Source organism: Thamnophis elegans, chromosome Z, assembly GCF_009769535.1.
Source record: "Thamnophis elegans isolate rThaEle1 chromosome Z, rThaEle1.pri, whole genome shotgun sequence".
Classification (NCBI taxonomy): Eukaryota; Metazoa; Chordata; class Lepidosauria; order Squamata; family Colubridae; genus Thamnophis; species Thamnophis elegans.
The window spans coordinates 121,292,467-121,307,781 of NC_045558.1; the positions used below are offsets into that span (position 1 = coordinate 121,292,467).

Below are 15,315 nucleotides of genomic sequence, written 5' to 3' on the forward strand. Positions count from 1 at the left end.
CTGTACTGGGACTGTCGGTTACGACCCGCACCACAGCAGGGAACAGCGGAGTGCCAACGGGAACTGTGAGCGCCATTAGCAGCCCTCGCGTCACTAGGAATATTCATAGCAGGGGCGGGCTGGACGGCATGTTGATGAGGACGTGGAGCTGGAAGCAGCCGACTCCACAGCCCTGGTTCACGGCACCCCAAACAAGTTCAATAATATCAAGGGCAACATACGAAATCGACTGATGAACAAAGAAGTTACTAAGCAGGTATGTTAAATAATTTGTTTTTGGTTTATTAAATACAATTATATATTGCAATTATACATTTTTGTAGTTTAAACTATAAATTGCGCAAAATTATGTTTTGTCGAAGTGACACACAACACGAGTTATGCTCAATTTTTTGCCGATTTTTGACACACCACGCCAAAAAGGTTGCCCATCACTGACCTATACTGTACCTGTGCATTTCGTTTCCTTGCCTAAATGTAGAACCTTACTCTTCACCATTGAATTTCATTTTATTAGATAGTGTCCAATTTCAAGTTTGTCAAGATCCTTCTGCATTTTAAGCCTATCTTCTGGAGTGTTGGCTGTTCCTGCCAGCTTGGTGTTATCTGCAAATTTGATGAGCTCCCCATTTGTTCCCTCATCCAAATCATTGATGAAGATGTTGAAGAGTACTGGGCCTAAACAGAGCCTTGGGGTACTCCACTGCATACTTCCCTCCATGAAGATGCAGTTCCATTGAGGACTACACGTTGAGTGCGGTTGGTCAGCCAGTTATGAATCCATCTGGTGGTGATTCTGTCTAACACACATTCTTCTACTTTATCTAGTAGTAGGTTATGGTCTACCTTATCAAATGCCTTACTGAAGTCCAAGTAAACTATATCGATTGCATTCCTCTGGTCCACTAATTTTGACACTTTGTCAAAGAATGTAATAAGATTAGTCTGGCATGCTCTGTTTTTTGACAAACCCATGTTGGCTTTTGGCTATTACTTTGTTTACTTCTAGATGTTCGCTAATTCGTTGCTTGATTATCTTTTCCAGAATCTTTCCTGGTATTGAGGTCAGGCTGATAGGTCTATAGTTTCCTGGATCAATTTTTTTCCTTTTTGAAGATGGGAACGACATCAGCTCTTTTCCAGTCCTCTGGTAGTTCCCTGGTGCTCCATGATCCCTGAAATATATAGTTCAGTAGTTTTGAGATCTCGTCTGCCAGTTCCTTCAGAACCCTGGGGTGTAATCCATCCGGTCCTGGTGATTTGAACTCATCTAGGGTAGACATGTGCTCACTTACTATTTTCTTCCCTATTTCAAATTGTATTCCTAATCTGATTTTTGTGTTTGATAGGTTGGACTGTTTTATCCCTTTGTGTAAAGACAGATGCAAAAAATGAGTTAAATAGTTCTGCTTTCTCCCTGTTGCTTGTCACCTTCTTGCCACTTTCTCCCAGCAATGGACCAATTGTTTCCTTAACCCTTTTCTTGTTTTTAACATGTTGGAAGAAGTTTTTTTTTTTTGTTATTTTTTACTTTTGTAGCAAGCCTTTCTTCATTGTGAGCCTTAGTTTCCTCACTTCATCTTTACAGGCTCGGGCTATTTGCTGATATTCTACCTTAGTTATGTCCCCCTCTTTCTACTTTTTATACTTATCTTTTTGTCTTTCAATTTGTCAGAGAGTTTTTATGCAGCCATGCTGGTTTCTTTTGGGAACCGTTATTTTTCTTCTTCATTGGTATTGTGGTAGACTGGGCTTTTGTAATCTCATTTTTCAAAATTTCCCAAGCTTCTTGAGTTGTTTTCCCCCTTGAGGATTCTCATCCATGGAATTCTTCCCAAGCTCTCTCTAAGTTTATTGAAATTAGTTCTCTTAAAGTCCAAGACTCTAATTTGATTTTATTCTATGACTTGTGTTGAATTCCAATATTGCATGGTCACTTGCCCCCAGGGTTCCTGTGGCTTCAACACCTTCTATCATTTCCTCTCTGTTAGTGAGAATTAAGTCCAATATGGCTAATCCCCTTGTTCCCTTCTCTACTTTTTGGGAAACAAGGTTGTCTGCTAGGTTTGTTAGGAACTGTTGGATCTTCCACTTGGTGCAGAGTTTGTTTCCCAGTTGATGTCAGGGTAGTTAAAATCCCCCATTACTATTGTGGTGTGCTTCTTACATACCTTAGTTAGCTGATTAGCAAAAAGTTCATCTACTTCCTCTGCTTGGTGGTGGCCTGTGGTATAGACCTATGGCATTCCCCCCCCCCACAACCTTTAATATCGACCCAAATGCATTCAAGATAGTTCTCATCATTGTTGTGCTCTATTTCTGTAGAGATGTGTTTCTTATATATAGTGCAACTCCACCTCCTCTTTTATTTGGTCTATTTCTTTTAAATAATTTAAATTCTTCTAGCTATATGTTCCATTTTTGTGTTTCATCCCACCAAGTTTCTGTAACGGCAACAATAACATATCTTCCTTCATTTAGTTGAATTTCTAATTCACTCTGTTTATTCCTCATACTCTGTGCATTGGTGTATAGACATTTGAGTCCATTTTGATTGACCCTGTGTTTACTGTCTACATAATCTGTGTTATTCCTGACTGCCCCTATTTTCTTGCCATTTGTATGATTCGTGCACATGGTATGGCACTCACTATTAAATGCTTGGTTTTGCTTGACAGCAGAAGTGATAATCTTACCCGTACAAACATCTATGTTATACGCACTGATAACCCCATGAATTTTAGATTGCTGGGGATAGAAATGTTCTGTATCAATTAATTCTCTGTCCCCGCTGTTCAGTTTAAATGTTTATCCAGAAAATCTGTGATTTAATGCCAATAACTCAGTCCCTTTCTTGGATAGGTGCAAACCATCTCTTTTGTACAGTTTTTCATTGGACCAGCTGCAAACATCATGACAAATAAAACCAAAGCCTTCCCTTTTATACCACTCCTTTAGCCACACATTAAACTCTGCTACACTCTGGCCCTTCCCTTCCCTGTTCCTTTTATATTGGTAAAACCTCTGAAAAGATAAACCTGCAACCTATACCACTAAGTTTATACCCCAAGCTCTGGAAATCATTTTGCACAGAAAGTACATCTTTTTGGGACAGATCATTTGTGCCAAGATGTATAATAGCATCAATATCACAGTCCTTACTTCCATTCTTGACTATTTTGAGAATACGCTTCTTGTCTCTGCTGGCAGTAGCACCTGGCAGACACCTGACCTCTTTTAAAACCTCCATATCATTTCCTAAATTTATATCCCTTACGATTGAATCACCAACCAGAAAGTGACTTCTGTTTTGCATACCTTGCTCTTCTTACGCGACTGATGTGTGATACCTGTTTCCCCATTTCGCCTTTCCGAAGAAAGTTCTTCATTTTGGACAACGATCCCCTGCTTATTTGAGTCATCATTATCACAACTACCTTGACCTGTTTTTAGTGTCCCCATTGAGGTCAGTAAGGACGCTATATCTGTTATGCTATGTCACAGCAAAAGCTTTGTGTTTATGGTTCACAGCTCTCACCCTGCCAGATCCCACAGTTGTCCTGACTGCTCTTCTCCTGCAGGATCTTTGTGGTAGAGGGGGCTGATAGCATGGCATCTCCATAGAGCGGAATGGCCGAATTAGACACCTATATGAAAGGTTATAAGTCAAGGACTATCTCTATGAGTTCTTACAAGAGAATGTTGAAAATAAACTGGATTTGGAGGGTTATTTCTAGCAAGTTCTTCATGGACATGAGATTTGATGAGATTTGAACTGCCAGACTGCAGGCAGCCAGCAGGCAGCAGAAATAGCCTGCAGTACTGCATTCCAACCACTGCACCATCATAGCTCTTAAGATCAAACCATACATTCAGCTTGTAAAATCGAGATAGCATTTTACCAACATGTGTTTACCGATGGCTGTTTTCTTTTAGCTGGCTGTTAAGCATTTATTTTTGCCTTGGGGCCCTCCGCCTGCGGCCTTGGTGGCAATCAAGATGTTTCTATGATGCTTTGGGCAGACAAACAAGTTTTTTTTTTCCTTTTCCAAAGGCTGAAACATTAATGCTGTGATTTGCATCGGAGCATCTCAAGGGAGTTTGGGGCTTAGGTTATTTTTTCCATTAGCGGAACTCCTTCCTCACTCTCTCCTCTCAAGGCAGCTTCTTAAGTAGCCTTGCCAGTAAATCTTTTTAAAACACAGCCCCGTGGCAGCAAGGAAAGAGCCTTTGCCCAGTGCAGGAGCTGGCAGAAAACAATACCTCATGCAAAGTGATGATGACATTTCCAACCCGTATTCTGCCTATGCAGTGAAGCCAAATAGGGCTTATCTCCTCAAACGCAGAAAGGGGGAGGGAGGGGAGCAATGGTGGGTTCCGGATCCAATTGCAACCGGTATGCTGCAACGGGGCCAGCCGTCCACCACATGAACGTACGCAGCACACATGCTCAACACGCGCATGAGTACTTACTGCCCGTGATGCCTCTGCGACGCTCCAGCTGCTCAGGCGGAGCATCACGCATGTGCAGTACGCTCTGTGCGCAGAAGCCCCAAACCGCTCAAACACCAGTAAGGAGAGCAGGCGGGTGGGCGGACCCTTCAGAACGGTACCTGGTGCTCCCAGCAGGCATCAGTATGCACGTGCCAGGGCGTACCGCCTGTAACCCACCACTGGAGGGGAGTTACAGATAGTTCTTGATCTATGACCATAATTGAGCCCCAAATTTCTATTGCTAAGTGAAACATTTGTTAGGTGAGTTTGTCCTGTTTTTACGACCTTTCTTGCCCCAGTTGTTAAGTGAACCACTGAAGTTATTCAATTAGTCAAACTGTTGTTAAGTGAATCTGGTTTCCACATTAACTTTGCTTGTCACAAGGTCTCAAAGGGGGATCATATGATGTCGGGACACTGCAACCGTCATAAATATGAGTCAATTGCCAAGTGTCTGAATTTTGATCGCATGACCGTGGGGAATGCTACAACGCTCGCAAGAATGAAAACTGGTCATAAGCTATTTTTTCAGGGCTGTTGTGACTTTGAACAGTCACTAAATGAATGGTTGTAAGTCAAGGGTTACTTGTACCTCATTTGGTGTCAGTTCCACAGAAGATTGGATCTTCTGTTAGTTTTCTGATTCCAGGAAATTGGTGAGACTAGAGATCTACCAGAATGGAATCATTTTTGGCTTACTTCTCATGCCGCTTATAGTCAGTTTCCCATTCCCGCAATGCCATAGCTCCCTGGGATCAGAGAAATGGCCACAAAAGAGCTATTCTTCCTTCTGGGGAGGAACAAAGGGGGAAGCAGGAGGGCCTGGTGCCACTTCTTCCAGCACCAAAAAGACCACCTCACTACCTCCAGTATAGAGGTTGATGTAATGGAATGAATGGTTGACCTTGGGGAAGAGAAGGAGAGAGGATGCCTAGGAAACCATCAGATGAGGGGCAGGAGCCCTCGGTGGCTTAAAGGTTGCAGAAAGAAACTGAGGAAGGGCCTGACTTAATGGATCAAGCAGTTAAAAGCGGCAGACAGGAAGATTGTGCTTTGAGATTCCCAAGAGTCTGTTAATGTGGCCTTACACTTACTGTTTTTTTCGGAGTATAAGATACACCGGAATATAAGACGCAGCAAGGTTTTGAAGAGGCAAATTTTTAAAAAAGTAGGTAGGTAGGTAGATAGAGGGATAGACAGGGAGAGAAAGAGAAAGAAATACGGTAGGTGGGTAGGTAGGTAGGTAGGTAGGTAGGTAGGTAGGTAAATGGATAAAGAGAGAGAGAGAGAGGGGGGGGGAGGGAGAAATACAGAAGATAGGGAGAAAGCGAGTAGTTAGGTAGGTAGAAAGGGATAGAAAGAGAGAGAAAAATAGAGATAGAGAGAGTGTGTAGGTAGATAGGTAGGTAATTAGGTAGGTAGAGGGATAGATAGAAATAAATAGAAAGAGAGAGAGAGAGAGATACAGTAGATAGGTAGGGAGAGAGAGTGTGGGTAGGTAAGTAGAGGGATAGAGAGAGAGAAATGGAGAGAGAGAAATACAGTAGATAGGTAGGGAGAAAGAGAGAGTAGTTAGGTAAGTATGTAGGTAGATAAAGGGATAGAGAGAGAGAAATACAGTAGGTAGGAGAGAGAGTGTATAGGTAGATAGGTAGGTAGAGGGATAGAAAGAGAGAAATAGAGTAGATAGGTGTTTCTTCTGTTTGCACAGCACTTGATCAATGTAATTCTCATCAATCAGTTAAAGAGCTTTCCAAAAGAGAAAAAAAAGTTTTTGCACTCTGCAAACCTCCCAAAAATGGCCCATTTTTCACGAAAATGGGCCTTCCCCCCCCCCAAAAGGCATGAATAGCCTTGGGGGGGCTTGCAGAGTGGAGGAGGGGCAAAAACAGCCTATTTTTCATGAAAACGGGCCTGTTTTTTGTCAAACAAATTGCATGCATAGCCTTATGGAGAATTTTAGAGTGCTGTTGAGGGCTGGGGGGGGGGTGGTGGCAAAAATGGCCTGTTTTTTGCTCATTTCTGCCCTCCCCAGCCCCCAGGAACTCCGAAAGCCTCCATAAGGCTATGCACGGCCATTTTGGTGAAGGGGCAGGGCTTCGGGAGGCAAAAAATGCTGTATTGAATGTATAAGATGCACCCAGATTTTCAGCCTCTTTTTGAGGAAAAAAGGTATGTCTTATACTCCGAAAAATTCGGTAGTCCATCTAGTCTTTTTCCCTGTCCGGTTTTACCTGGGAAGCCCTGGCAGGAGCTGAAGAGCCAAGGTGGCGCAGTGGTTAAATGCAGCACTGCAGGCTACTGCTAGATCAGCAGGTCAGCGGTTCAAATCTCACCGGCTCAGGGTTGACTCAGCCTTCCATCCTTCCGAGGTGGGTAAAATGAGGACCCAGATTGTTGGGGGCAATATGCTGACTCTCTGTAAACCGCTTAGAGAGGGCTGAAAGGCCTATGAAGCGGTATATAAGTCTACTGCTATTGCTATTGCTATTGCTATTGAAGAGCTTCTGCTTCCTTTCCAGCAGCTTACAGGTCTGCAGTAGGTAGCCCCACAAAAATTGCTGCCCACAGCTTTAGCAGCAGGACTGCAGAACTAACGGTATATGAGAATGACTCTGGGAGGCGGAAAGAAGAGATGTTGCCTAGGGAATGGTCAGGGAGTGGTCAGATAAGACAGCATATGGTCCACTGCTGCGTAATGGGTGGAGAAAGAAACTCAGAAAGGCATCTTCCTGAAGGCTGCAAGGGAGACAGCAGGAGACTTGTACTTTTGAACTAGCAAGGCTCTGTTAATGTAGCCTTACAATAAAGTAGAGTTAGTTCATCTGGGCGTGTTTCCTATCTGGCCCACTTGGGAAGGCTGCCAAGAATGGCGTTTTTGGAGACTAACTGTAACTCTGAGTTAATTAGTTGGGTCTTCAAATCCAGTTTTGAGGCAAATATTTCCTCAAAAATAAGACACATCCTGAAAATAAGCCTCATTCTTTTACGCCTATGCCCAATGTAAAGCCATACTCCCAAAATTAAACCCTGGTTAAGACGCCACCCACTCCAGTGCACCTGGTGGCACAAAATGTGGTGAGGCGCACAGGTAAAAATCAAGCATGGGTGGGGATGGAGGAATGCCCTGCACCCACTTACCTTAGGATAGTTGCAGCCAGGCCTCCCACACCACGACACCTGCCTTGCTTTGCTGACCCACTTCTTCTACAGCCATTTGCCACCGCTTGTGCGCATTGCCTCCACACTTCATTGTTAGAGGCCTTCAGGAAAGGCCTCTGCAGCCAAGAAATGAGCTCCAGATTGACGCACTGGGCTCCTGGCCCCCTTTTCACCACCAGGCCTTTCAGAAGCCACACAGGCTCCTCCTGGGCAGGGCTGTTGATGTCCCTGCCATGAGGTAACACAGTGAAAGACATTGTCCAAAAATAAGACTTAATGCTCCTTATAGACCAGGTCTTATTTTGGGGGAAACAGGATAGTCTTCATTTAATGTCCACTCATTCAGCAACTGTTCAAACTTAAATGCTGAATGAGTGGTATTTAATGACTGGAAAAGATTGCAAGCCTTGAGAAAAGGGGGAATGTGAAAAAGAAGATCAAAATAACCATGGTTTGATGTTTATTATAAGATAGGGCAGAGAGAAACTTGCATAAACTTTCAAGAGTTAGACGCAAGTTTACTTTACTACAATTATTTATTCCTAAAATCCCAGCCCTGTTGGTTTTTTATTTTCCTGCCTGAAGGCCTGACAGGATGCTACCGGGCTACAGAATTGGGTCCTTTCCTTATCTCAATTATGAGTGGGAATTTATAGATGGATAGAAGGAAGGAAGGAAGGAAGGAAGGATAGAAGGATGGAAGGATGGATGGATGGATGGATAGGATTTAAACTTCTAGGCCGCCAATGTCTCCCAGAAGCAACTCTGGGTGGCTTGCAATCATAGAAATGATAAAACATGAAAACAATAAATATTTATACTCAAATTAATTTAAAACTAATAAGATGAGGAGGAAGGGAGCAAGATGTGTATGGGGAGGAGGTGGAGTTATCTTAGTTCATTAACCATCCCCAGAATCACCCCCCCCCCCATTGGGACCCCAAGCCAGTTGGCAGAGCCAGGTCTTCAGGCCCTTCAGAAAGCTGAAAGAGTGGGTAGATTTCACCTTGGAGGTACAGTATTCCATAGAAGCCATGGCAGAAAAGACTCTTCTTCTGGACCCCATTGGCTGGAATTCCTTAACCAACAGGATCTGCAGCATCTTGCTTCAGTTGGGGTGGATGGATGGGCAAATCCCATTGGGGTGAACACAGTTCCTCAGATAGCCTAGACCATTCCATGCAGGGCTTTGCAGGCAAGAATCAACACCTTGAATTGGACCTAGAAGTAAATTGCAACCAGTGCAGCATAAGGAACAGTGGTATCACATGGGCCACTTTAGGGACCCCATATAGTATCTGCTATGCCAGCTATAGCTTCCAAATACTCTTCAAGGTAGAGCACATTTCAATAGCCAATGTTTAGTTGGCAGGCAGCTAGGAAGCATTCTCTTCACAGCACAACCACAACTTTTGCAAAATGGTCGAATATAGCATAGCCTGGGAGTATGGGTGTGTGAAGCAGTAGCAATAGCACTTGGACTTATATACCGCTTTACAGTGCTTTACAGCCCTCTCTAAGCGGTTTACAGAGTCAACATATTGCCCTCAAAAATCTGGGTGCTCATTTTACTCACCTTGGAAGGTTGGAAGGCTGAGTCAACCTTGAGCCTGGTGATAATCGAACTGCCGAACTGCAGGCAGCCGGCAGGCAGCAGAAGTAGGCTGCAGTGCAGCATTCTAACCATTGAGCCACCACGGCTCTTAAGAAGGAGTTTTGATAGTTTGGGGTGGGGTTGGTGGAGCCTTAACTGAATGTCAGTTTATGTTCTGTGATTGGTTGGAGGGAACATTGACTGCCCTATTGGAATTCCCTGCAGACGTGAAGCATTCAGAAGTTGGCGGAAATGAAGAAGAGGAGTGAATGGGATAGAGGGGCTGGAAAATGGCAAAAGTGGCCTGGGAAAATGACTTTTGAAGGTGGAATGCTACAAAAAATAAGCGCCCTTTTTTGACCCTGTAATCTCTTACAAAGGACTATGTTTAAGTTCACGTTTTTCTCTTTTAGGACCTGCACTTCTGGCTTACAATAATGGCATTTTCACTGAGGATGACTGGGAGGGGATCAAAAGTCCTGGCATCAGTCATAAGGAAGATGATCCGTCTACTATTGGTAGATTCGGCTTAGGCTTCAATTCTGTCTACCATATTACTGGTGAGTAGCTCTGCATGGCTTGATTTAGGAGAGAGCAAATTTCAAAATCAACAGACATTTCTGAAAATAATTCCTTGTGCATAGTTTGACCACCACTGCCAAAATTCTGAAGTGTTTTGAGAAAATGGAGTCCTGTGCTTGCTTTGTGCATATGAAATCCAGCAAGACACATTCCCAATATTTTAGACAAGGGAGGAGTTGTTGTTTTTTTGTCAAAGTATCCTCTAATGTTTAGCTTCGTACATTGCCTTAACCATAGGTTAAAACCAAACAAATCACACTGTGCTGCCTGATTTATCAATTATGGCTTATCATTTATTGATTTGTGCAAATCCAGCCAATTGTAGTTTACTGTGAATGTAATGCCTCTGTTTTAGTGCAATACGGTTTGTATAGGGAACTACCGTATTTTTCAGACTATAAGACACACCAGAATATATGATGCACCATGATAAAAAAGTTTTTGCACTCTGCAGGCCTCCCAAACCCTCAGCACACCTCATTTTTTGCACACACAAAAAAGCGGGGGACGTGCAGATCTTTGGGAGGCTTGTAGAGTGCTCCTGGGGGCTGGGGGAGAGGGAAGGAATGAGCAAAAATACAGACCATTTTTCGCAAAAAAAACCAAGGGTGTGCAGAGGGTTTGTGAGGCTTGTAGAGTGCTCCTGGGGGCTGGTGAGGGAATGGCCCATTTTTTACTCTTTTAAGCCTCCCCCAGCCCTCAGGAGCATTTTGCAAGCCTCACAAACCCTCTGCACATCCATTTTTGCAAAGGGGTGGGGTTTCGGTGGGCCAAAAATGCTGTATTCAGTGTATAAGATGCACCCAGATTTTTACCCTCTTTTTGAGGGAAAAAGGTGCATTTTATACTTTAAAAAATAAGGTAAGCCTTAATGTTATTTGCCAGGTTTGATTTAGCTCAAAGTAATGGCTGTTAGAATCTAATGTGATATGTGGGCACCCAGTAAAGCGAAGACACTCTATACCAGGGTCTCCAATCTAGGCCCCTTTATAACTTGTAGACTTCAACTCCCAGAATTCCTCAGCTAGCGCATGCTGATTGAGGAATTCTGGGAGTTGAAGTCCACACATCTTAAAATCGCCAAGGTTGAGAAACACAGCTGTAGAATGCACAGCTAAATATCTATGGAGGTTCTCAGTCATCCAGGTGATAGTTGTCCCAAAGGTGCTTTTTCAAAAAGCAACTGAACTTCGTGTTTTTTCTTTGAAGATGCTTCACTTTCTCATCCAAGAAGGGAACTGAAGAAGCTTCTGGGGTGAGAAGCGAAACGTCTTCAAAGAAAAAGTAGAAAGTGCAGTTGGCTCTTGGAAAAACACGTTTGGGACATGGCTGTAGAATGAAATTAAACCCTGCTGAATGCATTTGCTCTTTGCTTGGTAACAATCCAATGATGATTAACCTTTGCCATTCCCTGCCATTTTCAATTTTGTTTTACACAATGTTGCCCCACCACAATCACTTGACGGTTCTTGGGGTACATTGCCTGGTTATCTGGTCTACGACATCAATATTTCCTCGTGGTCCAAGTATTAATTGGGTGCAACGTTGTTAAAGGTCTAAGATAAAGTAAGGCAGCTGCTACTACTGACTAATAGGGACTGAAATAAGAACGGAGGAAAGCAATTGAAGTAGGAGTGTTCCTCTCGTGCTTGTGAAGTTAAATTTCTTTCCTTCTCATCCTTCAGATTTTCCATCAATTCTCTCTGGTGAGTTTTTGGGAGTGCTGGACACACAGCAAACGGCATTAGAGGAAGGCGGTCAGCTGTGGAATATAGAGGAATGGGAGGAGGCATCTGATCAATTCCAGCCATTCTGGGCAACACTGGAATCCCTTGGGAAACCTTGCCCAGCAGTCGAGGGCTACTTTCCTGGCACCCTCTTTCGCTTTCCTATTCGACAGAGCCCTTCCAAGATCTCAGACAACATCTACAGTCCACAACGGGTGCAGGAACTGCTGCACTCGTTCTTAAATGATGCCCCTGTTAGCTTGCTGTTTCTCAGGAACATCCAGAAACTGACCCTGGGCATAGTTGGGTCCGACGGTGCCATCTGTGAACTGCTAAAGGCTGATGTCTCAACTCGTCCATATTGTGAGTCAAATGCTATTCAAGACACGCCAAAACCAACCAAGGCATCTCTTAACCATGGTAGCAATAGAAATATCTCGGAAATATTTGCCGATTATAGTCTTGGCGCCACATTGGAGACCAGTGGCTGCATCAAAACACTTGCTTTGCAAGGAACTGGGGTTGCTAAAGCCGCCAGCTGTGAGTGGCTTGTATTGTCAGCCGAAGCAAACAGAGATGCCCTCCAAGGATTGTGGGACCTAGCTGAGAAGGTGAAATCCAAACCAGCCTTATCCTTGGCCTACTGTTTGCAAGACAGATGCACTGGGCGCCTTAGCTGTGTCTTGCCCCTCCCAGCCACTGAGGAAAACGTCACTGGATTGCCACTGCACATCAGTGCTCCTTTTCAACTCACCGATGACAGGAGGCATGTGCAGTGGTCTGAGGAGGGGTCCCAGGCACGGGGGGCTGAGGGCCGCTGGAACCACGTACTGATGGAGGAGATGCTGCCTGTTGCTTATTGCCAAATGGTTGTGCTGGCCACTTCCTGTCCAGGTGACCCATATGGTGCATGGCCAGACCCAACTCATAGCCAACAACTCCGGTACAAGCCTTTAGTAACTGAAATATGCCAGAGGTTAAGGAACATGAAACTCTTGGTGAGGGTTGGAGAGGGGGAGCCTCGCTTGCTCCCTCCTTCTGAAGCCGTCTTCTTGCCAAGGGCCGTCTTGGATAAGGCTATAGGTATGGTGTTGGAGAAGGCCCTCCTTTTGGCAGGATCACCGCTGGCAGCTGCCCCCCCTCATGTGCGTCAAGCCTTGGTACTGGGTGCAAAAGATGGGACAGTACTGCAGGAGGCCACACCCAAGTTTGTGGCAGGAGCTTTGAAACATGCTACCAAAATCTGGAATTGTCTCACCAATTCTGAGAAAAGATTGTTGCTGGAATATTTGGTTGAAGGTGGATGTTACCTGGAACTGAAGGATCTGCCCCTACTTCCAACAGCCAAGGGGCACTGCACCCACTTTGGAGATGCTGGAGAGATTGTATATGTTGAGAATCCTGACTTTTCCAGGTGAGCATCCACCCTCCCTCCATCCCATCCACCCTCAATAGTCTAATGTTGTCTTCAGCTTTCTTCCCCCTTCAGCACACTGTAGCTCCTGATTTGATTATCTGAATCAAGTCAGATTGAAATCCTGTCAAGATAGAAATTCAAAATGCTTTAATTATGAAGGAAAGAAAAACTTTACTGATTTGTTCCAGAGTAGCCGAAGCTCAGTGTCAACAGAGGCATTTAAAAATGCCACACTCTAAATCTTTTAGGGAATGTACTTTCCTAAAATACCTTGTGTTGCAAGCAAAGAAAATTAAATGGAAAACTGTCGCATTTTAACTTGTAAATATATTGCTAGGCCCCAGATAGAACAGGTAGTAAGAATGGTAGCTGGCTTGTAGAAAATTGAAAACGCACTTGTTTGTTTAGAAAAAGATGGAAGAAGACATCCAGGGAAACAGACATCATCCAGGGTGCTGGCAGCTAGTGTCAAAGATTAATACCTTTAATGTTTGATGGGCCTGTGTAGTATTTACAACATTAAAATATAGAGAGTAAGACCCATTTTCTTGGCCTTCTGAGTAGTTTGCAGTTTATTTATAGAAACTTTCTCTTGATTTTGCAGAATCCTCTTGCCTTGTTTGGCCAATCAATTTCTTCCCAAAGATCTAAATCCTGTGTTGCTGAACCATTTAGAAGCAATTGCCAAAAAAGGTAAGTTGTTATCTTTCCCATATGTGAGCCCCTCAGAGACAAGAGTGTAATGGTCTGTGAGAATAACTTTGAGGAATAGAAAGAAGAGCTACAACTAAAACAATAGTAGTGTTGTCTTGGTTTGTGGCTCTCATTCATGTTCGTTGAGGTAATTGTTACATCCCATTAGAGTCATTGGGTACAGTTTTATCGAGTTGACAGCAGCTCCCACCATCAGTGGGATATTGTTGCAGAAGATGGAGTTAATTGAATATACCTGAAGGAGAATATGAAGCATGCCCATGTGGACACAGCAACCAGCTGCCCTCTGAGATACCATCCTCTAGAACAGGGGTCTCGAACCTTGGCAACATTAAGACTTGTGGACTTCAACTCCCAGAATTCCTGAGCCAGCAAAGGAATTCTGGGAGTTAAAGTCCACAAATCTTAAAGTTGCCAAGGTTCGAGACCCCTGCCCTAGAACACAGGGGTCAAACGCGATCATATCATGTGAAATATTGTGACATCACAACATTTTTTGCCTTTGTGGCCCAGGGGTGGGCATGGCCTGCGCATGATGCATCCAGCCCACGGGTGACCAGTTTGACAGGCCTCCCGTATAAGAATGACAGTTAGCCTTTCCACATTGCAATTGCTGCTCAGTGTAGGATACACCTGACTTACTGGTGCACGTAGAAGCAGGAAATCATTCTCCTTCCTGTTTTTTGTGGTTCTGTAAGGCAGAGGATTTGTCTTCCTGGGATTAAGGATTTTCTTCCGATAGAAAACAAAGAGCAAATGAAACTTCCTCCTGAAGGAAGTCAAAGACTCTTTCTGGCAATTATAGAGTCAACTAGATGCTTTGACTTCTGGCCACAAACTGCCTTCAGAGGTCCTTTAAGTATGTGAGACTGTCAGATCCATTTTGGACCAGGCATAGAGTGCATGTAAAAGTGCTACTCACATTCCAACAGCACATCCACATTCTCCTGTTAGAATCTTCCTCCTCCTCCTGTCATCAATCATCATCATTTTAGCCACTGCAGGATGAAGGCCTCTTCCGCATGTTTCCAACCAATACAATCCTGAGCTTTCTTTTGCCAATTGGGCCTGCAATACTTGCTGATGTCTTAACACCCTCTGTGTTCGGGCAGGTCTTGTTGCTTCAGTGAGTAATTCCAGGAGTGGGCTTAAATTTTTTTAGCAAGGGGTTCTCTGTCTGGTTGCTGGGTGGACATGGCCATGGTGGACGTCTCCTACTCGGCCTCTTGCACCAATGGGGTTGGGGTGTTTTTGCCCTCCCCGGGCTCTGGAGGCTTTTCTCTAGCGTCTGGGAGGGCGAAAACGTTCTCAGGCTCTGGAAGCTGGAAACGGGCTCGTTTCCGGCCTTCCTGAACTTCCAGTAGGCCCATTTTTCACCCTCCCCGAGCCTCTGCACACACCCTGCACATACCTGCATCCAAATTGGGTCATGTGGGGACTCCTGGGAGGTGTGTGTGTGGCGGGGCCAGCCAGGAGTGGGATTTGGGAGTTGTCCAAACTGCACAGAATCTTAGCTAGAGTTTCTCCCGAACCCCTGCAAACCCCCAGCAGCCCACCCCTGGGTAGTTGCCCTACAGCCTACAGAGAATGAAGGCTGTTTTTGAGGTTGTATTGGCATGTGGAAG

The 15,315-nt window shown here is 44.3% G+C and overlaps 1 protein-coding gene across 1 annotated transcript in view; it reads left to right on the forward strand.

Moving 5' to 3' along the window:
• LOC116522113 (sacsin-like) overlaps positions 1-15,315 on the forward strand; it is a 38,691-nt gene that overhangs the window by 11,537 nt on the left and 11,839 nt on the right. Inside the window, 3 exon segments of the mRNA XM_032236755.1 lie at positions 9,664-9,810; positions 11,518-12,973; positions 13,581-13,669. Of these exon segments, the coding sequence (XP_032092646.1) occupies positions 9,664-9,810; positions 11,518-12,973; positions 13,581-13,669 (1,692 nt within the window).